The sequence below is a fragment of the Panthera tigris genome, chromosome A2, assembly GCF_018350195.1.
Source record: "Panthera tigris isolate Pti1 chromosome A2, P.tigris_Pti1_mat1.1, whole genome shotgun sequence".
Lineage (NCBI taxonomy): Eukaryota > Metazoa > Chordata > Mammalia > Carnivora > Felidae > Panthera > Panthera tigris.
Window position 1 is genome coordinate 16,278,054 of NC_056661.1, and position 25,200 is coordinate 16,303,253.

The 25,200-nt window shown below is 49.3% G+C and overlaps 1 protein-coding gene across 1 annotated transcript; it reads right to left on the reverse strand.

Moving 5' to 3' along the window:
* Window positions 1–8,318: 8,318 nt before the first annotated feature.
* LOC102954475 lies at window positions 8,319–22,504 on the reverse strand. The gene is made up of 14 exons (XM_042977064.1): window positions 22,420–22,504; window positions 22,062–22,247; window positions 21,457–21,625; window positions 20,836–21,095; window positions 20,039–20,199; window positions 18,317–18,538; window positions 17,940–18,068; window positions 15,716–15,834; window positions 15,177–15,394; window positions 13,819–13,893; window positions 10,979–11,126; window positions 10,147–10,421; window positions 9,147–9,310; window positions 8,319–8,812 (listed from the first exon to the last, which is right to left on the reverse strand). The coding sequence occupies exons 1-14, from the start codon at window positions 22,481–22,483 to the stop codon at window positions 8,579–8,581; spliced, it is 2,424 nt and encodes an 807-aa protein (XP_042832998.1). The 5' UTR covers window positions 22,484–22,504; the 3' UTR covers window positions 8,319–8,578.
* Between the last annotated feature and the right edge of the window lie 2,696 nt (window positions 22,505–25,200).

The window sequence follows — 25,200 nt, forward strand, 5'->3', positions numbered from 1 at the left end:
AACTCACGGTTCGTTTATTCACGGTAGCAGGGCCGGGGTCTCTGCCCCAGGGTTTGGGGCTCACCCAGCTAAGGCAGCGGCAGGATCCTGAGAAGGAGATAGTGCGGTCATGGCAAGGTCCCGCTGGGACCACAACGGAGGCTGCTGCTAGGCACCTCCCTGGAATGATGCTTCTGGTACCCTGAGCCCATGACAGCACCTGCCATCTGACCCACAACAGCACCCCCCGGGCTCAGCCTTGGTCTTGATGCTGCCCCTCTATGCCCAATCCTGAGCCCATGACAGCACCTGTGGATCCCAGTGCCCAGTCCAATCTCCTTCATGAAACCCTCTTCAGGGCACCCAGGAGGTGTGGAAACTGAGGCACTGAGAAGGGGATGGCTAGTTCCTGCTGTGGGTGGCTGAATGGAACTGGAGTTTTCCTTTTTCCCCCAGGTTCTGCATTTTCAAGAAAATAGCTCCTGGGTAGAGGGAGGCCCCGTGTTTGAGGCCTTGGAAGGTGGCTTCTTAAGAAGAAGCAGCTTGTAGGCCTGGGTCTTCATGAGTCATCAGAATAAATGACTTGGGTCCCCTTCCCACCACCCCACTGTGGTCCCTCCCCAGTGCTCCCATGCTCTTCACACTGTCCTTTAAGACCACTCCCTTCTGCCGCACCCCATCACCACTGCTGCCGAGGACTCAGGGTAACGAAGCTGCTCCCAACACTGCTGGGGGAGGGGGATGGTCCAGGCCACTGGTGTCCCCACTCTGGGATCATATAGTAAAGCAAAGTATGTGCCCCACAACCTGCACGTCCCCTTCTGCTTGTGTGCCCTCCAAACAGGCATGCACAGATACAGCAGGAAAGATCCAAGAGATGGCTCATGGCAGTGCTGCTGAATAGAGCCCCAACCGGAAACTACCCAACAGCCACCAAAGGTGGGATGGAAGGGGCGCCTGGGTGGCTCAGTCGGTTAAGCACCTGACAGTTCGTGGGTTCGAGCCCCATGTCAGGTCCCATGTGCTGACAGCTCAGAGCCTGGAGCCTGCTTCCCATTCTGTGTCTCCCTCTCTCTCTGCCCCTCCCTCCTTGCTCATGCTCTCTCAAAAATAAATAAATGTCAAAAACAATTTTTTTAATTAAAAAAAAAAAAAAGGCAGGATGGAGGCTCACAATTATTCACCCAAACGAAAGTGGACCACCACACGCAGCAACACGGCCAATCCCATCAACGTACTGCTGAGGGAAAGAAGTCGGACACAAAAAGGTACATACTGTATGAAACCAAAAACAGAGACACATGGCAGAAAATCAAGGAAATGATTATCCCTACAATCAGATTTACCCCAGGGGGAAACAGGGAGTAGGAGGGAGAGGGGGGGAAAAAAGAAGAAAGAAAGAAAAGAAAATGCGGAGAAGAAAAACCCTATCTACTCTTCTGCCTTTGTGGAAAATAATACTCTGGGGGGATCAGTCAATGAAACAAAATAAGACAGTTCAATGAAGACCATCATATCTATCATCATTGCCAATGTGAATACAACCCTCTACTTTTAAAAGTAAAAGATCATACAGTGGGTAGGAAAAAAGTCTACTCATGTGCTACTTATCAGGGACCCACCTAAAACATACTGACACAAAGCAGTTGAAAGCAAAAAGACAGGCAGAAATATAGTGAGTATATACAAGTGAAAATAGAAATGGCAACGTTTATCTCTAGAAATGTGATTCAGGGGGTGCCTGGGTGGCTCAGTCAGTTAAGCGTCTGACTCTCGATCTCAGCTCAGGTCTTGATCTCAAGGTTGTGAGTTCAAGCCCCACGTTGGGCTCCACACTGGGTGTGAAGCTAAAAAAGGAAGAAAGGCAGGAGGAAGGAAAGAAGGAAAGAAAGAAACAAACAAATGTGATTCACGACAAAAGCTTCAAACAGGAAAAGAAAGTTACTTTGTGTTGGGAGAAGATGAAAATGCCAATGACTACGTAACACCGTAGAGTTCTGTCCACTGATCACATTGCATCAAACCTAGAAAGCAAAGTCAATCAGCGATATGTGACAAACTGAAAAACCTCACCTGTAGGGGACAGCCTTCTCCAATTCCGTCTTTGGGGGATGGAATTTCTATAAAAATCAACCGCACACTAGGCTACTAAGAACACCACAATAACTTCCCTAAAAGCTGAACACTCTGGGCCACACTTTTATACCATGATGCAATCAATGAAACAAAGATTTAGTAACAAGAGTGAGCAACTTATCTGAAGTTTTTAAAAATAAACTTCGTTAACTTATTTTGAAGAAATAACATTCTATAAACTCTTTAGAAAAATGTTAGTAATTAGAGCAATGCGTTAAAAACTTACTGGGTGTGTTCAAGGCAAATCCACAATCTTAAAGGTATTTATTATTGAATAACAAAGAATGAAAGTGAATTAAATGCTCAAACCAAGAAACTACAAGAGGTCTAAAATAAATCCAAGGAAAACCTTTAGGAAACATATACAAAACATAAAATTATATATCCCCTCATCAGTTAGAACAGCAGAGTTAGGAATGGATGCTGTGATCCAGATCTTTGAAAAAGCAAATACCATCAAAGGCACATTTTATATGGATAGGGTATAAGCCACCACAATGGTACAGTGAACATGTACTTTGCTCTCTTAGCAACATAGCTTTGAAAGAGAAAGCAAGAATTACTAGAACTGAAAAAGAAGTCTTTTTTTTTAATGTTTATTTATTTTTGACAGAGAGAGAGACAGAGCATGAGCGGGGGAGGGGCAGAGAGAGAGGGAGACACAGAATCGGAAGCAGGCTCCAGGCTCTGAGCTGTCAGCACAGAGCCCGACGCGGGGCTCGAACTCACAGACCGCGAGATCATGACCTGAGCCGAAGTCGGAGGCTCAACCGACTGAGCCACCCAGGCGCCCCTAAAGAAATCTTAACTCTTGTGGTAAACCTCTCAGAAATCAACTGATTATATAGACATAAGATATCTGAAGTGTTGAGAGGATCTGAATAATACGATCAACAAATCTGATTCAGGCAGTTACGGCTAGAACATTGTTTCAAAAGACACAATGCTTTCATTTCAAACATATGAAACACTCACCAAAAACTGACCAAATACTAGGCACAAATAAAACCCCAATAAGTTCCAAAACACAACAATAATTAAATCCACATTGTGATATAAGTTTTAATAGCAGAGAAGAAAGGAAGTCCCCATCCTCCCCCAAACAATCCATCAGGAAATTAAAGAGCACCCTTCTATGTACACCTTGCATTAAATAAGAAGTATAGCATGAGGGTTAGCAACGATATTTACTGATAAGTTTTGCCTAATTGTTCCCTGTGTAATCCCCAATTATAACAAACCATCGCTTTTTCAGATTAATAGGATATGGTGGAAAGTCTGGGTTGCAAAATATTTTGAAATAAATTCTATACAAAAAATAATCATTCTTTTTAAAGTTTATTTATCTATTTATTTTGAGCAGGGAGGTGCAGAGAGAGAGGGAGAGCGAGTTTCCCAAGCGGGTTCCATGCTCAGCACGGAGCCTGCCACAGAGCTCGATCTCACAAACTCTAAGACCATGACCTGAGCCAAAACCAAGAGTCGGATGCTCAACTGAATGAGCCACCCAGGTGCCCCAAGAATTACTTCCACATAAAAGAAGAAATATGCTACAACTGCATGAAACAAACATTACATAATAAAGTTTGGATAAAATCTTCCTTAAAAATGTATGTCGCGTGAAATTAGAAACAATATAGAAATGAATCAGTGAGGTCAGTACCTACCAAATCCTGTGAAATATGGTCAAAGTGAGAGTCAGAGGAGATTTCACACAGTTAAGTGAAAATATCAGAAATCAAAGAAGTCTGTAATAACTAAGCACACCACTCAAGAGGTTAGAAAAAGGACAGTAAAAAAGTCCCCCAAGAGTAGACAGTTAGAATTACTAAAGCTAAAAGAGCTTTAATGAAATAAAAAGCGGCAGCAGATTTGAGCACTAAAACCCAAAGTTAGTGTGTACCATTCAGGAGTCCCCAACTAAGAGGCTTAAAATTTGTCTCCTCTCCTCATTGGAGGTGGCTTCATCCTGAGTTGGTTCTTTTGTTGAAAAACAGTTGGCCAGGTGATGTACAGAAGTGCTGAATCACTATATCGCACACCTACAACTAATATTACACTGTATGCTAACTCACTGCAATTTAAATTAAAACTTAAAAAAAAAATGGTTGTCAACAGCCCACATCCTTCTGCTTCGTCATCCACATTCACAGAAAGAGTGTGCATGCCCCTCTTCTAACCATGCCTTACGCTGGCTGGGTGACCCAACTGGGGTCAGGTGGCGGGGGCACTGCACTATGCTAACTCGATCAGACCAATGAGCCACTCCTTCTGGGAGCTGGGAGTGTGATAGCTTTCCCCTAAAGAACATGAGCAGCACAGCAGAGGGGGTGGGCCGCTGACCAGGACGTGGGGTAATATGAGGGACGGATGGATACCATGAAGCTAAGTAATAAGGTATGCCAGATGGATTTCTAAAAACACCTACGAAACACAATAAGCTGGCAATTGTAATCTTTAAGTATTAAGAAAAGGTCAAGAGTACATATATAAATGTTAGAAATGGGAAAGAAGCCATAGATTCAAATTTTATACATCAGTTTGAAATGTAAGAATCTAAGTTAAAAAAAAAAAAAAGAATCTAAGCTAAAGTAAGTGATTATACTAAAATTTATGCAAAAGGAAATGAGAAACCCAACTCAGCCAATAACTATACAAGATAGTTTTTAAAGAGTCAAAGATTCGTTTGTCCTTTAAAAAGCTATTAGGCCCAGTGAGTTTTATGTGCACAATTTATCAGACCTAAGGAATAGATAATGCTGCTGTTACAGACACTTCTCTGGGACATAGGAAAATACCAGAAAGCTTCTCAACATGTTTTAAGAGGCTAGCACAGCAATGACACCAAACTTGAAGAAACAGTACAACAGAAAGGAAAGGTGTAGACCAGTCCAACATTGGGGAAGAACTTCTAAACAAGATTCCAGCAAATTGAATTCAAAATGTGTTATGGAATTTACCTAAGAAATCTACTAAGATCTGGTAATGAATTTCATTATGAGAACAAATAAAATAAGAGAAACCATATAATCATCTTAATAGTTCATTACTGCATCCACAGGACCCCAAACAGTGAGGGACACAGAGAAGTCTCTGTGAAACAGACTAGTAACTATCTGTGAAACAGACGAAGACTGAGATACACACATATCCCCCACCCCCCACATCGTGGCTATTTCACACTGTGTTGAGGGTCACAGGCAGAGATGATGAAATAAATGGTACAATTTTCAAAAAGGACAAGACGTAGCTGTCACCATTTTAGGTAATTTGATTAGCCAAAAATAAGGCAAAAGAAATCAACAGAGAAAGTGTTGAATTAAGTAAGTCAGTTTGGCAAGATGACCAGGAATCAAGATCACTATTTTTTTTTTTTTTAATCAACAGCTTTAGGGGCACCTGGGTGGTTCAGTCCATTAAGCGTCTGACTCAATTTCAGCTCAGGCCATGATTTTGCAGTTCACAAGTTTGAGCCCCACATCGGGCTCTGCGCTGACAGTGCAGAACCTGCTTGGAATTCTATCGGTGCAGAACCTGCTTGGGATTCTGTCTCCCTCTCTCTCTGCCCCTCCCCCACTTTCTCTCTCTCTCTCTCTCTCTCTCTCTCTCAAAAAAAAAAAAACAAAAAACTTTAAATAAGTAAATAAATAAATAAATGGCTTTAAAATACCTAACATATAAAGTTAGAAAAAAATAAGGGCGCCTGGGTGGCTCAGTCAGTTAAGCCTCCAGCTCTTGATTTTGGCTCAGGTCACAATTTCACAGTCCATGAGTTCGAGCCTTGCATCAGGCTCTGCACTGACAGTGAGAAGCCTGCTTGGGAGTCTCTCTTCTTCTCTCTGTCCCTCCCCTGCTCATGCGCGTGCTCACTCTCTCTCTCTCTCAAATATTTTTTTAAAATATATAATGGGAAAAGATATCACCCACAATAAACATAACCAAAATTTGTAAAAACCAAACTCAGTATGTTTCCAGACATCCTGGAGTAGAAGAGCTGAATGAATGGAGACATATACCACATCCCTGGTTAGGAACTCAACATTGTGAAAATGATAGTTCTCCCAGTATTAGCCTGTGTGTTTAATTTCGATTCAAATACCAACAGCACCTCTAATGGAAATTGACAAACTGATCGTAAAGTTCACACGGAAGATAAACTGTAGATTAGGCAGTATTTTTTTTTAAAAAAGGGGGAGCTTTTGCTACCATTTCACAAAACATAACATAAAGCTATTTGAAACAGTACAGCACTACCCTAGGGACAAACAGATCACTGGGAAAATAACAGAGGTTTCAAAAACATACCACGAATAGATTAAGACTTCCTTATTGTGAATGCAGATTTTCAAATCAGCAGGGAAAAGACAGACTCTACAAGAAATAGTATCAATGGAACTGGCTCTCCAGTTGGAAACAGAGTCAGATCCCCACCTCACACCACACATAAACAGAAATTTCAAGTGGATTACAGAGTTATACACACAAAAAAATAAATTTATCAAAATAATAGGAGAAATATGGGAAGATAGCTCTTATAATCTAGAGATGGAGAAGGCCACCTTCAGCTAGGTGCAAAATCCATAAAGAAGTAAAGACTGACAGATTTGACTCCATAATAATTTTAAAGGTCTTTATGGAAAAAGTCCATAATTCCATCTACTCCACATATTTCCAGAAGACAAGACAATATTTGTAAAATAACTGAGCAGGGCTCAGTATTCAGAAAAGACAAACCCTTTCATAAGAAAAAGAAAAGCAACCCAATCTTAAAAATAGGCCAAGTATATGAGTAGAGGATTTACTAGAGAAAAAGTGTATCTTTTTATGAGCAAACACATGAAAAGATATTTTTCCAATCAAGAAAACCCAAATTAAAACAGCAATGATACAGGCGCCTGGGTGACTCAGTTGGCTGAGCGTCCGACTTCGACTCATGATCTCACACCTCGTGAGTTCAAGCCCCACGTCGGGCTCCGTGCTGACAGCTCAGAGCCTGGAGCCTGCTTCGGATTCTGTGTCTCTCTCTCTCTCTCTCTACCCCTCCCCCATTCATGCCATGTCTCTCTCTGTCACTCAAAAGTAAATAAACTTTTAAAAAATTTTTTTAAATAAAAAAAGCAGCAATGATACAACTTTCTATCATTGGATGGGCACATTTTTAAAAGGTTAATAACATCCATTTTTGGCAAGAGGGGAAATATTCACCCTCCTGTACTGTAGGTATGAATGTAAACAGGCTCAGCTTTGGGGAGGAATACATCTGGTAGTACTCATCCAAAATTATTAAATTTGTAAAAAAAAAAAAAAAAAAAAAAAAAAAAAATTATTAAATTTGTGTTTCCTTTGATGACCATCCTCCCCTGAGCCCCTCGGGAAGACAGCTGCAGAAATGTTTCAGAGTGTGCCGTCCCCCACCCCCACCATGCACACGCACACGCACACGCACAGGCAGGAGGGTGTTAATGGCAGCACCACCATCATGCTGACAAGTCAGGACAGCCTAAAATTTGGTGCTGGTTAAATAACGTATGTCACACCCGCGCAGAACCCAGGCAGGAATGTAAAATTATGAATAGCCCTAGGTATTGACATAGAAAGTGTTTTAAGGTGTGTAATTTTTTAGTGTAGGCTATTAATAATACATATATAAGATCTCATTTATTTTTTAAAAATCATAAAGACATTTTATTGAAGGATGCCAGCAGAAATTACTCCTGGGAAAGGCAGCGGCATGGGTGGCTGAGAGGAGGGATTCTTTATATGTATTTCTGAACACTTTCAGTAAATCACAATAAGAATGTATTCAGATATTACTTGTAAACAATCTTTAAAGAAATTTCTAAAAGCAAAAAAAAACATGTAACCCTAACCCTAACCTTAATCCTAAATTTTTATAATCAGTTTTTTGTGCCATTTTTAAAAAAAGAAAGCAAGCTATATTTGGAGCACTTTATGTGGGTCCTTCCTACTGTCAGCCTACAGGGCATGCTTCGGCTGCCCCCTTCCAGCCGGCCCACTTTACAGATGAGGAAACTGAGGCCTGAGGCCCAGGCCCTTTCCCTACGGCCCTGGACTAGTGATATAGCAAAAACCATCTGCCTCCACTATGGGGAGTCTGCTGGCAGAATGAATTCTCGGAGGCCCTGCCCTCCCATCCACCCTAACCTCCCAGGGTCGCCCAGAAAAAAAAGAACAGAGCCAGCTCACATTTGCACAAATTTAATCCCGGCTATCCTGGTCCCCAATTCCAGAGCTCTTCCAGGCCACACGTCCCTTTTCCTGGTCACCCAAGGCCTAGTCATCCACCGCATCCCTCCCCATGGGGAGGCCAAAGCAGGGCCCCATCCTCCCGGGGGCCACTCTCCCCACCTTGACTCTTGTTGAATACCGACACAGGAACTGGGTCTAACTTTGACCTGGACCCATAAAGCACAGGCAAAGCAGGGAGAAGAGAGAAGAGAGATCAGGGGCCCATCTGGGGCTGCAGCAGCCAGAACAGGAGTAGAAGCCAGGCAGAGGTTTGGGGGCCTGAGAGAGCCCCATTACTTATTTGCTGCTTGATCCATTTGCTGTATTTGGTGACACGGGTGTACACGCCAGGATTCTGCGCTTTGGCACAAGCCTTTTCCCAGGACAACACCCCAGCCAGAATCCATTTGCCCTCGACTTCGCAAGCCAACGGACCCCCAGAATCCCCCTAGGCAAAGAGAGAGGAACAATGGAAGCCCTGGGCCCCGTGGGGACCCAGGACCCCAGAGGACCCAGAATGCCCACCCTGAGTTCTGCCTGGAAAATTCTTTCGCTCCTTGAGGTCCTCACTACATGGGGCCCTCCTCCTTCAGCTCCTCAGTTGTGGACCCATCCCAGGGTTATCAGGCAAAGTCAAAGTCACAGGGGATGGGAGCAGAGCATTGCCTGGTGATGCTGACAGAGAGGGAAAAGCCCAGCAAACCCCTCCCCAGGAACTTCCCCTGCCCCCACCCTGGGAGTCACTGCCAAGAGAAGAGCTGCCAGAACCGCCCGAAACTCACAGAGCACAAGTTTTCTCCATAATTGGTGGCACAGATCATGTTCCCCAGGACGAGGGGGACAAGGTGGGGGATGAGGGACTTCTTGCGGTAAATCCGGTTGCACCTCTTGGTGTCCATGATAAACACCTCGGCTTCCTGCAGCTCTGGGGTCAGCGTGGAGTTGGCTGTGGAGGAGCCCAGTGGGGTGAGAAAGAACTTCTGACTCCACTCAGCCCTGGCCTCTCCCCAGTGTCCTCTCACCGCCATTTCTGACACTCGGCCGAGCCACATCCCTTCACACCCCCGTGCCCGCCTTCACCTGTCTGTCTCCCTGCAGCACCGACCATGTCTGCCAAGCCCCTCACCCTCGGAGGCTTTCAGGATCCCTCTCTCTGGGCAGCAGCTGCTTCTGAACCGAGCAGGCCACAACCCAAGTTTCAATGCAACCACTTACAGCTGGAGACCCCAACCCCACACTGCTTCTCTCCAGCCTCTGAGCTTGGCACCGGCTGTGCCCTCTGTCACCTGATTAATAGTCGCTCCTCCTTCAGGCTTCTCAGATGCTCCTCCCAGATCCCTCCTGGCTGGATCTCGAGATCACCTGACCAAGTCTTGGCCTCCTTCCTTGCCAGCCTGCGCCCCCACCCCCACACTCAGTTACGACGCCACGCAGGTAGGGCTCGTGTTCCCAACGCAAGGGGGCTGGGGTGCGCCAGACGCTCGAGGCTCGTCAGGTGAATGAATGAGTGAGTGAGTACATTTATGATTCCCTGACTCCGAGCTTCTGTAAGACACAAAAGATCGTGCCCAGCGCAGGCGTCGCTAGACCTGCGTTAGTGCCCACAGCAGGCCCAGCGGTGTAAACCGTGAGGACCGTCCTAACACATCCAACAACTGCCCAGAGGTGGCAGCCACAAGCTTCCTGAGAGGCACCGTGAAAGGGTCTAGCAGCCGAGGCCCCAGAAGGAAGGCAGCACGCCCTCTGTGGTTCCACACCCCACCCTCAACCCATCGTGCTCACCTGAGAAGCGCTGCTTCACCTGGCCCCAGCCAGTCACCCAGCACTGCGTCCCAACCTTCAGGTTGTAGCTGGCCTCTGGCAGGCAGATGGGCTGCACGTACTTGCCGAAGATGGCGGGAGTCTGAAGCTGGAGAAGGGCAAGATCACCCATGATGAAGGTCCGGCCCCAGTACTTGGGGTGCATGATGATGTCCTTCACGGGGATCGAGACGCCCTTCGGGAAGTCCACGGGCTTCAGCTTGGGGGTGCCGAGAATCACGGAGTACTCTTTGGTGCTACGGGAGACACACGGCCTCAGCCAGTCGACGTCAGGTTTCCAAACAACGCAGTGCTCCTACCTCCGCCGAAGACCCTCTCCCTCAGCAGAAGCCCTGCCCGATGTGCTCTGCTCTTTCCATCTTGCTAATCCAGCCTGGAGGCCATCAGGGCCAGGGCTGCTGCTGCCTCCTCATTCCCTGTTCAAGTTGATTCAAGCCGGCCTCATCTATGTATGGTGTATGCAAGCGTGCAAGTGTTGCTATACGTGTATGTTCTTGTGTGCATGGAGGGGGGGGAGGTGTCTGAGGACCGGGGGGGGGGGCAGGGGAGTGTATGCTGGGTTTTCCTGTCACCTTGCTCAGGATGCAGTCATGGCTGCTTTGCGCTCCTGCCTCAACTCAGCCCCTGGCGCCCTGTGAGACCTTGAGCAGGACTCTTCCCCATTCCGGATATCCCTTCCTACTCCCCCTTCACCTCCCAACTCCCACATTGTTTCACAGAGGAAATGAGGAGGATGGGCTGGGCCCATGGCAGCCCTGGGTCTCCAGGCCGTGGACACAGGGGCCACACTCACCCTTGGATGCAGTGGGCAGCAGTCACCACCCAGCTGAGATCAATGAGGGCCCCTCCACATATGTGTTCATTTTCCAGCCGGAGGCTCACCTCCCAGGGCCAATGTCGGGTCATGTCCAAATCTTCCGACCACCAGGGTCTGCCACAAACTTCAGGAACAAGTGTGCCGGGGAGACACGGTGACCACATATTGGAGAATGAGGATACCCGAGACCGAGATGCCCCCCCACCCCACCCCGGGACAATTTGCACAAAGCTGTAAATTCAGGGTCTTGTTCTCATTTCAAAGATGGGGAGACAGGGTGAGAGAAAGGCACTGCGCTAGACAAAAAAATGACAATGACAGAGATAAAAGGCTTCAAGCCAGAGACATAAAGATCACAGGAGAGAGAGAGATACTGAGACAACAGGGAGAGATTAGCTGGGAACCTCAAAACAAGGGAGAAGCATAGAAAATGCCCCAGGACAAGAAATACATTCTCTTGGATCTGGAAGAAGTCCCGAGGCCATGTTCCCAAAAGGCCATAAGCTTGCTGTATCTCCCAGATGCAAAAGGCCTCTGCCCCCACACTACTCAGAGCTAAGAAAAGCTCCTGACTTCTGTGTCAGAAATCTGTACACAGGCCATTCAAGAAAGAGCCTCCACATGGAGCCCACGGAGCCCCCACTCACAGCTTACACGGCCTCAGTTTACACGTCCTTCCAACAATCAAGTCGTACGACCGTATGAGTGAACACAGACGCAAAAATTATAAATAAAATATTACTCAACGCTGTATTTTGAAAAAACGCATCACAATCATGTAGTGATTGTCTCAGGAGTGCAAGGGTGGTCCCACAATGGAAGAGCCCTTAGAGCATTCTCCACATAAACAGTTCTTTTTCTCTCAAGAGAAAGATCCCATGCTTTTCTCAGTAGACGCAGAAAAAGACATTTGAAAAACTCAACACATACTAATGACTAAAAAAAAAAAAAAACCCAAACACCACCTGTTACTTAGCAAAGTAGGAACGGAAAGGAAATCCTTAACAAAAGTTAGATGCCACAAACCTACAGCAAACACCATATAACATTAAGGAACACATACAAAATGACACTATACTGTCAGAAGCCAGGAAGGGAGCCAGACCTTGCTTTTACATAAACAACTAGACATTTCAGATGTCATTCTTCCCAACGTTAATCTATAAAGTCATTTTCCAAGTTAGGATTTTAGGAAACTTTACACTCTACAACTGACATAGAAAAACAAAGGTCCATGAATAGCTCAGTCTCTGAGAGAGTAGAACATAAAGGGACACTTGTCCTAGCAGATATCTAGACACACACCAAAACCATATAACAAAAATAGTGTGGTATTGACAAGGACTGACAGATGGAAGCAATGGAAAAGAACAGAGAGCCTGAGGTTGTTCTGGGAACATAGGAATTTAATGGAAATAAAGGAGCCACCACCATCGGTGGGTGGAAGATGCATGTTGAGTAGACGGTGCTGGGAAAACTGACTCACTATAAAGAAAGTAAGAAAAACAAAACTGGATTCTTTCCTACCAGCTTCGAAGACCTAAAAAGTGAAAATGTAAAGTTAATGATGAACTGTGTGACATGGGGCGGGAAAGGCTCCTTAAACAAAACTTCAAAACACAGTCCACAGGGGCGCCTGGGTGGCTCAGTCGGTTAAGCATCCGACTTTGGCTCAGGTCATGCTCTCACGGTGCACAGGTTTGAGCCCCACGTCGGGCTCTCTGCTGTCAGTGCAGAGCCCGCTTCAGATTCTCTGTCTCCTTTCTCTCTCTGCCTCTCCCTGGCTCGCACTCTCTCTCTCTCAAACATAAATCAACATTTTTTAAAAATCCATAAAGCATCAAACTGATTACTTTGATTAATCAAGTTAATGACAGACTGGGAGGCAATGTTTGCAATTACCTAAAATCAGCACAAGACTTTCATTAGGAACATACATGGAACTCTAGGAAATCAACAAGAAAAAAAGAACAACAGGCAATATGCCAAGGGTAAGGGCGATTTATTAGAAGAAGAAACTCGAGAGGCCAAAAGCACATTGAGGCATGCTGAAACTCCTTACTAATGAGAAAAATGTCAATTAAATCAAGAAGCCATTTTTCATCTGTTAGAGATGGGCAAAAACAGACAAAAGCTGCATCTAGTAGGTCTGTTCACAAATGGCTGATAGGAATGCAGAGGGCTGACCAAATGAGATTACGGACAATAGATAAAAGTATGGTATCCATGTAAATGTGTGAAGTTGATAAGTGGTTGATAAGTAATAAGTTGATAAGTTGATACTACGGCTACGTAAAGGAATATTCTTAGAAAATACACACCTACGTATTTAGAGACAAGGAGTCACGGTGTATGTTACCCTCAACTGATTCTGAAAAAATGATGCGTGTGTTCCTTGACCTATTTGTATTCGCACGGTGTTCCATAAGTTGGAGGAAACAGAAAGGGATCTAGAGAAACACCATTTAACGTAAGTTAAAAATACATGCGCACAAAACCACAATGTGTATCTTGACGAGGATACGCACAAGCAGAGATACGCACTGGACATGCAGGAAAGGCTGGAAGGACGGGGAAGGGGAGGATGGCAGCGGGGCATGGACAGAAGCAGGAAGAGGTAACTTCAGCAACTGAACAATTCGTAACAAATCAGGGAGGACCCGTGACAACGGAAGGCCTTCAACAGCAGGAGCAACCCAGCCCGCCATCCCTGCCGTCTAAGGAAAAAGGCCCTTCGGAAAGCACACAGGTCAGACTAAATTCCTGCTTCCCACACACCCAGAAACACTATCTGTGTGACCCTCTTCAGAACACACCCTCCCAGGAGCCGAGGTTTTCCTGGCGCAGGGGCTCACCCTCCCCACCTGGTATGGAATTGTTTTCTTTATAACCTGGAGGAGAAAAGGGGGAACAGAAACGAAGCAAGAGGTCATGAATCGGTTAATTTGTTCATTCGCCAAATATTCCCTCCCCCCTCATTCCATTCCCAGCCTGGCGCCCGAGGCCAGGGAGGGGACAGAGCGTCTCCAACAGATACTGGCTGTATTTGCACTCTAGGAACACCCTGTCCAGCAGGGGAGACAGGAGTAAACACACACAGTCGCCTGTGTGCGATCAATGCAGGGACCAGGTTACAGGTGTCAGGGGAGCCCAGAAGAAGTGGTGGACGAGGACGCTTCTGAGAAGAAGGGTGATTGTGCCAGGTCTTAAAGATGAAAAGAAGGTAAAACGGAAAAGTGACAATGACATTCCGTGCGAAAGAAACACCACGGTGTGTGCCAGAGCCTCCAGAGGATAAAGGACAAGGCTCTATGATGACAAGAAATGATGCCATGCAGGAAAGTCGGGGTCAGTCACGGAGGGGGGGAGGCTCAGAAGCCAGGCCGAGAAGCAAAGAGACCCTGTGGGAGGAGGGAGGCCAGAGGAAGGGTGACATGGTCAGGCTTCTATTGTGAAGAGTAAGTAGGAAGATGACCGACCAGGCAGTGAGATCCCACCAGAGGCTCCGCAGGACACAGGCAAGAAAAGAGGCGGTCTAAATGAGGAAGTGGCAGTGAGAACACGCATGGTGAGCTAGATGTGGGGTGCGGGCAGATGGCTAGGTCTTGGGTAACCCCCACTTTCGGATTTTAGGGAACAATGCCTCCTATCCACGAAGTTGAGGAGAAGAGAATAAGAGAACCCAGTTTGTAGTCAGATGAGAGCCTCAGCTTTGGACCCCAAGGAGTTGGGAGCAAGGGAGTTACCCTGAGGCAGAGAAGAATCAGGAGTTATGGCTGGAGAAACCAAGGGACTGGAAAAAGTGAGAACGGAGGAAGTGGTAGAAAAGTCAGGGACAAGGACAGAGGCATGGCCGGAACGGCTACGGATTACGGGAGAAGCGAGGAAGCAGTGAAGGCAGCACCAAGTGGAAACTGGTACTTGGGAGAAACCTGGCAGTGAGGGGAAGGCGCGGGGAGAGGCAGCTCGGCAGACAGGGAGGGAGAGGTTGGACACCTCCAAGAAAATGACCGAGCAGCGCAGCGCGGAGAGGGCCTGCGGTCCAGAGCAGGGTCAGCATCCTGACCTTGAACAGGAGGTGTATCTCTGATTGATAAAGAAAAGGGGGGGGGGTGCTGAATAGTGGGGTTCGGAGGGGCCCCTGGGGGCTAGAGGCACTCAAGGAGGACAGCACCTGGGGGCCTGCGTCTTCGGAGGACAAGAGGGGCGCCAACGGGAGGAGTGGGCCGGGGGCAGAAGAGGGGGCGTGGCATCCCGGTTTCAACGCGCGGAGACCACGCGCCTCTGGCCTGCAGCGCCTGCGCAGCGGCCTGGGGTCGGGGAGGCCCGACCACGCCCGGGAGGGCGGCTCGGTCTCGGCCACCAGGCCCGCGTGGGCTGGGGAGGAAGTGGCTGCGCATGGGGAGAGAGGAAATGCAGGGGGTCCTCCGCCCTGCAGGTCCCCAGGAGGCGGCAGGGCGGGTGGCCCCTGAGGGAGGCCAGGGCGGCAGGAGGCTGGCGCCGTCCTGAGGGGTGGCGGTGGAGGGCGGGTGACCGTGGGGAGGCGGGGTCCACAGAGTCCCAGGTAGCCAAAGAGCGGGCCACGCCGAGGGGCCACCCTCAAGGGCGGGGGGGGTGCTGGGAGGGGCAGAGCGGGGACTGGGGGGCGGGGGGAGGTGGCAGAAGACACACGGACACACGGAACGCACGGCCGCGGAGGAGGCGCGGCCTCACCCGAGTTCAGCAGCGGCAGCAGCAGCAGCAGGAGGAGGCGGCGGCTCAGGCCCCAGGGCCCCGAGGCTCCAGCGCAGCTGGGTGGCGGCGAGGCGGCCATGAGGCCCGGGAGGTGCCACCTGCAGGCCCAGGCACGCGGCGCCGCGAGTCCGACACGTGAGGGCGCCCCTGACGCACGAGGGCGCCCCCAGCACGTGACGGGGGTCCGGTCACGTGATGGGGCCCCCAGCACGTGACAACGCGCCAAGCCTTCCCCGACGCCCACGGGCGCGTTTCCGGCATCTGCGCTGGCACACCTCGTGCCTCTTCCTCGAAAATGACCTCGGAGCCCCTGATCTGTGATTGCCCCCCAAGTGGCCAAGCCCATGAAAACACTCCCAATTGCTTTAAGCTGGTGACAGCGTCCCCCCCAGTCTGGGTAGTGAAGGCCCGCCCGAATTCCCAGGACCTGTGAGGCCACCTGGTCGCCCAGCCTCTGACCGCACCCTTGGTCCCCTCCCCGGGCTCGGTGCGTTCGAAAGGCTGACAATTTATATTGATTTGAGAGTCTGAAAAGATACAGAAAGCACAAGAAAGGAACATTAAGGCTAGGCAACCCGGGAAGGCGTCTTTAGGAAAGTGGTGTTTGAGCTGGACCTATTACTGGAACAAGGACTCTTGGGGAAGTCGTGAGAAGGAAATACATGCCTCCTCTTCTACAGACCACCAAGGGGATGGTCTTGAAAGAGATGATGGCGTATACCGGGCCTTGGGCCTTCACAGAGCATTTTTCCAGAAGGATATGGTCTCTGCATCCACTGGGTGTGACAGAGATTGGGACCTGACCACCAAGATTCCACCTTCTCTTGTCTAGTTGGGGGATGGGGGGAGGGGTCCAGCTCCGGGGACCACATTCCCCTGCCTGGTATCTAAGGGGGTCCACATAATGAGTTCCCATGACTAGCAGGTGAGTTGAAGTGATGTGTGTCACTTACATGTCAAGGCAGTCAAGAGGAGGCTGCCTTCTCTCCTCCTGTTAATGACAGCAGTGTTCTCCAGAGCAGCAGAGGCAGTGCTTGGAACTTGTTAGAGATGTCGTTCTCAGGCCCCACCCCACACCTACAGGACTACAAACTCTAGGAGTGGAACCAGCGATCTGCATTTGAACAAGCTCTCCGGGGAAATCTGATGCAGTTAAAGCATGAACCACAGGGCTGAGTGGAGCCTTAAGATGGGGGAAAAGATACCTGCCGACCAAGAACACTTGATTAGGATGTTTTAGGAAGAAGAAGTTAAATTTATTGGGCTAACCCATTTATATTCAGTGGCTTCTTAAAGCCGATGGTTCAATACTTATTAATAAGCTCGGTCCCAACCCCAGCCTTCCTCCCACAACATATAGGATTGACACGGACTGCCCTCTGAGCCCACGGATATATGGGATCTAAAACATTGACCCCTGGAAGGACAGGGGACAGGAGACTGGGAGGAGTTGATCAGAAGCCAGACACAGACAGAGAGATGCTGAGACACCGGACCAGAGAATAAGGGTAATGAACCAGTGCCTCCCACACCGAATCTCCCTTGCCTTCCTCCCTCTGAGAGTACAAATGCTTGTTAATAAAATGGGCAGCGATAGCAGCAAGTGGAAGAGGCAGAAGAGAAGGAATATTTCTCATGTTCTAACTTCATTCTTGCTTCCAGTTTTGGTCTCTTGTGATCCTCTCTTCTGAGCTCCAGGGGCTGGTAATTAAGCTACGAAGCTCCGGGCAAACATACTGAGTCCAGGGAGCAGGACCCAGCGAGCTAAAACCATGCAGAGGACTCCCACCCGAGCAGGTGGGGACTTACGGCTCCCTCAAGGGCTCCATGAAAACCACGAGTAGTTTCTTTGCCACGTGGGAAACTAGTTCTCTACAGAGCATGTCCTAGGCAACCCCACAACGTTCAGGAGACCGGAACTTCAGAACAAATAAGAATGCACCGCAAATGTTTATTCATTGACATCTAAGATCTCCACACTCCTTAATGTCTCCGCACGACTTGGGGTGAGCCTGGATGTGGCCACTGGGTACTCAAGAAAGGGGGCCCCATCGCGGGGCTGCCCCAGAAGGATCCAGGTGGATCCGCACTGGGTAGGGGGGAACTTCGCCCAGTCCCAGACACCTGGGTCAGATGTGGAACCCCCAGGCCTCAGACCTCAGCAGGGCCGTGGTGACACCGCCTGCACAATCACCAAGCTCACTCTCAGGTGAAAGCCTGAGGCCACAGCCAGGTCGAATGCTGTCTCACTGCTCACGAGGTCTCTTCTTTGGTAGAAGCTCTCCAAGGCGTCAGGGAAGCACCGGGCTCCACGTGGCAGGTCGGCTGCCTCCTTCCCAGCAGGCAGAGCACAGCCAAGGTGTGGGTGTGGCCGAGGCAGGTGACTGGGGCTTCAGGCTGGGACACTTTCAGGGCTCCGGGCTTACTGCCACTCTCTACTGGGTAGCTCTCTACGGGGTCAGTGGATCCCAACCAGCATTGGAGGAAAGGGCAATGAGGAGGAGGGGGAGGTTGGAGGACAGGCCCAGTGTTAAGAGTCAGAAACAGGAGGGGAGTGGGCAGGGGTGATCATGGGGCCACCAGGATGCCCAGGGGCAGCACCAGGCACAGAAGTATGAAAAAGCCTGCTGAGTCCCAAGAGCAAGCCTGACTCAAGTGATCAGTGACCCAGTCCCTATAGAAACTAACTTCTGTATAAACTGCAGGAAAATTTCTGCGACCACAGCCAGTGCCCCAGCTCACAATCCCCACCTGGACCCATGTTTCATTAAATTCACAGACCAGGGGGCCTCCAGAATCTCCCTGGAGAAAGAGAAAAAACAAAACAAAACAAAACAAAACACAGGGATGGAAGAGAATCAACATCAGAACTGGCTTAAGATTACACTGCAGGGCCCGGGGAGATGGACACGCATGGGGCTTCCCCACGACCTCCCCTGAGCCTGCACCAGCCCTTGGCTTCTGGGAACATTTGAGAGTCGAAAGCTAAGTGAAACGTTTAACATCCTCTGAGAAATCCTCCTCCTTCCCAGGTGCTCAGGGATGTACAGCCAGTAGGCCCCAGTACAGCAACAGTGCTGGTAATATATTGAATTCTCTTTGAATACCCCTATTCCTCAACTGACCCTGAGCACCCCCATGATCCTCTCCAAGCCTCCCATGACCCAGCCACCAAAGGGGCATCTCCTGGCACAGCCTCCAGAGTCCTCCTCCAGCTCTAAGGTTGGTGTCTACTCTGATTGCTCGGTCCTGGGCCTCAAAGGATGTGAAATATTTTGCATATCGACCCTGCGTGGGGGGGATCCCATAATCCTCACCTGTAACCTGAAATTCCCCGACCTTAAACCCACATATCCAACACCATGCATGCATCACTTCCCCGTGTCCAGACAGTCTCAGACATCCCGTATACCCCCCCACCTCACCAAGAGCACCGCACGTCCTTCCCAGATCTGCTGTGGTGGCCCCGCACCAACCAGCTCAGACAGAAACAGACAGCCCTCCTAACCTCTCCCGAGCCCCCTCCCTCAACGGCACTCGGTCACCCAGAGCTCATGATTCAATGTCAGACACACCTCCTTCACCCCCTCACCCTCCCACATCCCGCTCGGGACTCAGCACCATCGCCTAGATGATGGAAACAAACGTCTAGCCCACAGTCCTGCCCAGACGGCGTCTAGAAACTTGGACCAGCACCCCAGGCCACGCGTACTCTGACTCCAACCCTCTTCTCTGGCCACATTTGCCACCTCATTTGGTCCAGACCTGGAAAACATTCCCTAAATGTGACACGTTCCCTGGGACCTCTGAGCTGCTCCACATGCTGATCCCTCTCCCTACAATGCTGTTCTCTTTCCAAGAAACCCCTCTCCCTACAATGCTGTTCTCTTTCCAAGAAACCCAAACACTCATCCTCTAGGAGTCCTGCAAGCACCCACGGGGGAACCTGGAGCTGACATCTTTGGACCTCACCTCATCTGTATAATCGCTACGATGTCTATGCCGCGGGGTTATGATGTGGGTTCACAGAGCTGGTGGGGATCGGTGCCCACACTGGCTCACACCATAAGTGCCACAGAGGAGGAACTCAATTAAAGGGACTTCTGGTATTAGCGTTACCTGCCCCAGCTTCCCCACACCGTGGCGGTGCCCCCAGGCCAGCAGGGACTGCTCCCCTCTGATGGAACAGGCCAGGCCAGCTCAGGGGAGCCACGAGGGAGGAGGAGGCCGTGCCGCTTGCGAACGAGGAAACTGGGAGGGGACGTGCTCACTGCAGGGGCCACAGTGGAGCCATGAACTGACCTTACAGATACCCTTCTTCTCTGCTCGATAGGCACAGATCATCCCTTTTCTCACCATGCTGCGAAACGTTCCTAACTGTGTCTGCAATATCCAGTTGCATTTCTTGTGGTGAAGAATGTGTTGCTCCGTCTCCTGCAGAAGAACTGGCATCGGTGCTAAAACTACGAGGAGACAAGTCAGGGTCTGCATGAGCGGAGAGAGCCCCCCAAACCCGCTCTGGCTCTGGCTCGGGGCGCTCACACTCAGTGCCTCCTCAGAGGACGTTGGGGCAGTAGGTGCTATCCCATGGCCACAGCAGGTACTTTCCCGGAGGGACAGCTCGTCCCCCTAGAGTTGAAATCCGTGCTGGAGAGAACCCACCATCTCTGGTACCCGGGCCCCGGAGCCTCCGGGTGCTAACATTCCAACCCATTCTTTTTTTTTTTTTTTTTAATTTTTTTTTTAACGCTTATTTATTTTTGAGACAGAGAGAGACAGAGCATGAATGGGGGAGGGGCAGAGAGAGAGGGAGACACAGAATCTGAAACAGGCTCCAGGCTCCGAGCTGTCAGCACAGAGCCCGATGCGGGGCTCGAACTCACGGACCGCGAGATCATGACCTGAGCCGAAGTCGGCCGCCCAACCGACTGAGCCACCCAGGTGCCCCTCCAACCCATTCTGAATGCAGTTCGGATGCTACCCCGGCAGTATGTCCTCCTGGGAAAGAACCAGCCTCCCTGTCCCTCCCTCTGGCTTGTGGGCCACCCCCAGGGCACCAGGGTGCCCCCTCAGCTGCCCCTCCACCCCATCAGTCTCACCTTCTTCCGGTCGGCCCCAGCCAGTCACCCAGCACTCCGTCCCAGTTTCTGCTTGGAAAGACTTCTCAGGGAGGCACACAGGCTGGATGTAGGAGGAGTAATTCACAGCAAAGGCCAGCAGAGCGAGGGCAATGTCGTGCCTCAAAGTTGTATCGTCAAAAAAGCGGTGGCAAACGATGTCTTCAACTGGAACCACCAGTGTCGTTTTGGAATTAGGATATAACGATTTGTCTCCCAGCCGTACTGTATAGTCCTCATGGCTGTGGGAAGATGCCCTTCACGTCGATCCCCTCCCACGCCTTCCAGGTTCTTCCCAGCCTGGCCCTTGTCTCCTAAGCCAGCCATCAGGCACCGGCCTGCCTGCAAACCACACCCCGGCCCCAGACCCTAACCGCTGTCTCCAGTGGTTCTCCAAAGGAGGTCCCAGCACTACCAGAGCAGCGTGTGGGAACTTGGTGGAAAGGCTAATTCCCAGGGCCTCATTCCAGGCTGAATAAAAAGTAGGGGGCTGGGACTTCCTTTCCAGACGAGGAAAAGGAAGAAGCTCAGGGAGGGGGACAAGACTGGCTCCAGGTCACAGAGCCTGACCAGGGGCCCCAAGCGCGGGGCCCGGACACTCACCCAGTGACGCAGTGGGCAGCGGTCAGCACCCACCGGCTGGCAATGAGGGAGCCTCCGCATATGTGTTTGTTATTGATCTGCAGGCTCACGTGCCAGGGCCACTTCCTCCTGGGGGCCGCCATTCCCCCAACTATCCTCATAGACCTGTGGCCGCATCCTGGTTGGCTCACTAAAGAGAAGGGACTGGATGGGGCACCCGGGTGGCTCAGTTGGTTAAGGTGTCCAACTTCGGCTCAGGTCATGATCTCACAGTTTGTGGGTTCAAGCTCCACATCGGGCTCTGTGCTGACAGCTCAGAGCCTGGAGCCTGCTTGGGATTCTGTGTCTCCTCCTCTCTCTGCCCCTCCCCCACTCATGCTCTGTCTCTCTCTCTCTCTCTCTCTCTCTCTCCCAAAAATAAATAAACATTAAAGAGAGAGAGAGAGAGAAAGTACTGGAAGTGCAGCCGTTGTCCCCTACCACCCCCTCCGGATGCCTCCGGGGGCAGAGCCAGGTTTCCTCGCAAACCCTCCAAGATAGACTGTGACCCCGCGGTCTACCCAGCCAAGCAGCATTCCCTTCTGGCCTCCCAGGCAGGCCTGTGCCAACCTGTACAGAAGCAGTACCTTGAGGAGAGAACGTTTGGGATCCAGTGGTCTGGGTGGACTCTGCGGCCTCTCCCACTGTGAGTGTTGGAGGCCCAGGGGTTGCAGTGGATACTGGCATCGAGGATTCCAGGAGCCCTGGAGGCGACGGCGTCTCTGGGCTTCCTGAGGTCAACGCAGGACCCTGGCTGGGGCGGTAATCCTTACCTGGGGAAGACCAGTGACACAGGAGCTGGCCTGAGCGCACCCCTAGCCTACCCTTCCCCCTTCGTCTACGCTTCCCCACCTCCCCACCCCCGCACCCTCACCACGACCCCTCCCCGCCAGCAGCCCAGCCCCCCTCTCCTCCTGCTCGCTGCCTGCTGCCCATCGGCCCCACCGAGCAGAGGCTGGAGGAGCAGGAGGCAGAGCTGGAGGCCCAGAAAGCCCCCGCGGGACGCCATGGGATCCCTGGTGCCCGCAGCCTGTCGCGCGCCCCCTCGCGGCGGCCCGCGGCCCTGCCCTCGCGTTGGCCGGACCCGGGTCCCCCCTCTACCCCCCCCTCCCCCTCCACCGGGGCACAACTCCCAGCCAGCTAGACCTCCAAGATTCCCACCTCCCGGTTATTCACCGAAAACCAATCTAGATGTCACCGCTTTTATCGACCTTAAAATAGAGATCTGCTGGCTTACGCATCATAAATAGAAAATACAACACCAAAGAGCAGTATTGAGTCCTAATTCGATAGCATTTGCAATTCAGTGCGAACCGGTTCAACAAACCGGACAAGGAAGAACTTTCACATTGCTCAAAAAATGATGAGCTCCAGAAATGTACTATCTGAAGACATAACTTTAAAACAAAGAAATACAGATCCGTTGAAAATAAAGGGATAGAAAACGAAATACCAGACAAATCTGATGCAAAAGAAAGGTGGGATAGCAATTTTTTCAGGTCCTGACATCTAAGGCAAAGATTACATACGGGACAGAGAAATAACCAAGAATATGCAGTAAGCCCTTACTAGGTAAAATAACAGCTGACCGACTTCCTGGGAAACCAGTTTTCGAAACATTCCTCTTAAGAAGCTGATAGCGGGGCGCCTGGGTGGCTCGGTGGGTTAAGTGTCTGACTTCGGCTCAGGTCATGATCTCGCGGTCCGTGAGTTCCAGCCCCTCGTGGGGCTCTGTGCTTACAGCTCAGAGCCTGGAGCCTGTTTCAGATTCGGTCTCCCTCTCTCTCTGCCCCTCCCTTGCTCACGCTCTGTCTCAAAAATAAATAAACGTTTAAAAAAAAAAAAAAAAGCTGATAGCTTATAGAGGCAAAGTTAAGCAAAAATATAGGATATTTAGCTGTGACACCGGATAACATTGACCTGATAGTGGTATGATGATTTTTTTTTTACAACTACCAATGAAGAACATTCATTCTTTTTTTTTTAAATGTTTATTTTATTTTTGACAGAGAGAGACAGAGCATGAGCAGGGAGGGGCAGAGAGAGGAGGAGACACAGAATCCGAAGCAGGCTTCAGGCTCTGAGCTGTCAGCACAGAGCCCAACGCGGGGCTCAAACTCACGGACCGCGAGATCGTGACCTAAACTGAGGTCTGACGTTCAACTGACTGAGCCACCCAGGAGCCCAGGCGCCCCGAACATTCATTCTTACTGAGCACACAGAAAATGTTCAGAAAGGTCACAAAAGAAGACTGATAAATTCAAGGAATCAATGTCATAGCTTCTGTTCTTGAGCCAGACGTCGATAATACTAAAATCGACTTTTACAAACAAGTCCATAGTTCTGAAACAAAAACAAAACCCTAGAAAATGATCCTCTTATTTAAAAGGAAATCATGATGGTGGTGATGATGTGGTGAAAAGGGAACCCTCTCGCACTGTTTGTGGGAATGCAAACTGGTGCAGCCCCTCTGAAAACAGTATGGAGGTTCCTCAAAAAGTTAAAAACAGAATTAGCCTACGACCCAGCAATTGCACTATTAGGTATTCACTCAAAGGATACAAAAATGCTGATTTGAAGGGGTATATGCACCCAATGTTTATGGCAGCATTACCAACAATAGCCAAACTATGGAAAGAGCCCAAATGTCCATCAACTGGTGAATGGATAAAGAAAATATGGTGTGTGGTGTGTATATATATATATAATATAATGTATATTATATGTATATAATATACATATATATGTATATATACACACACACAATGGAGTATGACTCAGTGATTAAAAAGAAAGAAATCTTGCCATTTGCAACGACGTAGATGGAGCTAGAGTGTATTATGCTAAGCAAAATAAGTCAGTCAGAGAAAGACAGATACCATATGATTTCACTCATATATGGAATTTAAGAAACAAAGCAGATGAACATAGGGGAAGGGGAAAAAAGAGAGAGAGAGAAGCAAACCATAAGAGACTCTTAACCATAGAGAACAAACTGAGGGTTGATGGAGGGGGATGGGCGGGGGATGGGCTAGATGGGTGACAGGCATTAAGGGGGGCACTTGTAATGAGCACTAGGTGTTATGCGTTAAGTGATGAATCACTAAATTCTACTCCTGAAACCAATTTCACCATATATGTTAACTAACTAAAATTTAAATACAAACTTGAAACTTAAAAAAAAGGAAATCATGACAGAAGTAATGACAATTTAAAGATCACTACCGATGAAAGCGCTACATACGAAATCACATGTGATCCAGCTGTGGTTCTAGAAAGTAATTTATAGCTTTGACCATATTATAAAATAAAGAGGACTGATAACAAAGGAGCTAAATATGAAACTCAGAAAGTGAAAATGATCAATGGAGTAAAAATCAAAGACAGGATTTGGGAGAAAGAAAGGAAAAACGGGAAATAACAGCAGAAGTCAATAGAGACAAAATTATGAAGATGAACACAATCAGAATTTTGTTCTCTGAAAGGCTTAAGAAGAGACATTCTAGTAAGACTGAATAAGATAAAAGAAGGAAAAATACAGAATAAAGGAAAGTAACTTAAAGATATGACAGGGGCACCTGGGTGGCTCAGCCGGTTAAGCGTCTGACTCTTGGTTTTGGCTCAGGTCATGATCTTGTGGTTCATGAGTTCGAGCCCTGCATCGGGCTGTGCACTGCCCCTCCCCTGCCCGCTCTGTCTCTCTCTCTCAAAATAAATAAACTTTAA

Coding starts and splice junctions, on each gene's coding strand:
- LOC102954475 (XM_042977064.1), bottom strand. CDS start 22,483: ATGGCGTCCCGCGGGGGCTTTCTGGGCCTCCAGCTCTGCCTCCTGCTC. Junction 15,835..17,939: donor CCTCAGGCTTTCACCTGAGA/GTGAGCTTGGTG, acceptor CTGGGCCTGCAG/GTGGCACCTCCCGGGCCTCA. Junction 15,395..15,715: donor GCTGCCGCTGCTGAACTCGG/GTGAGGCCGCGC, acceptor CCCCATGCGCAG/CCACTTCCTCCCCAGCCCAC.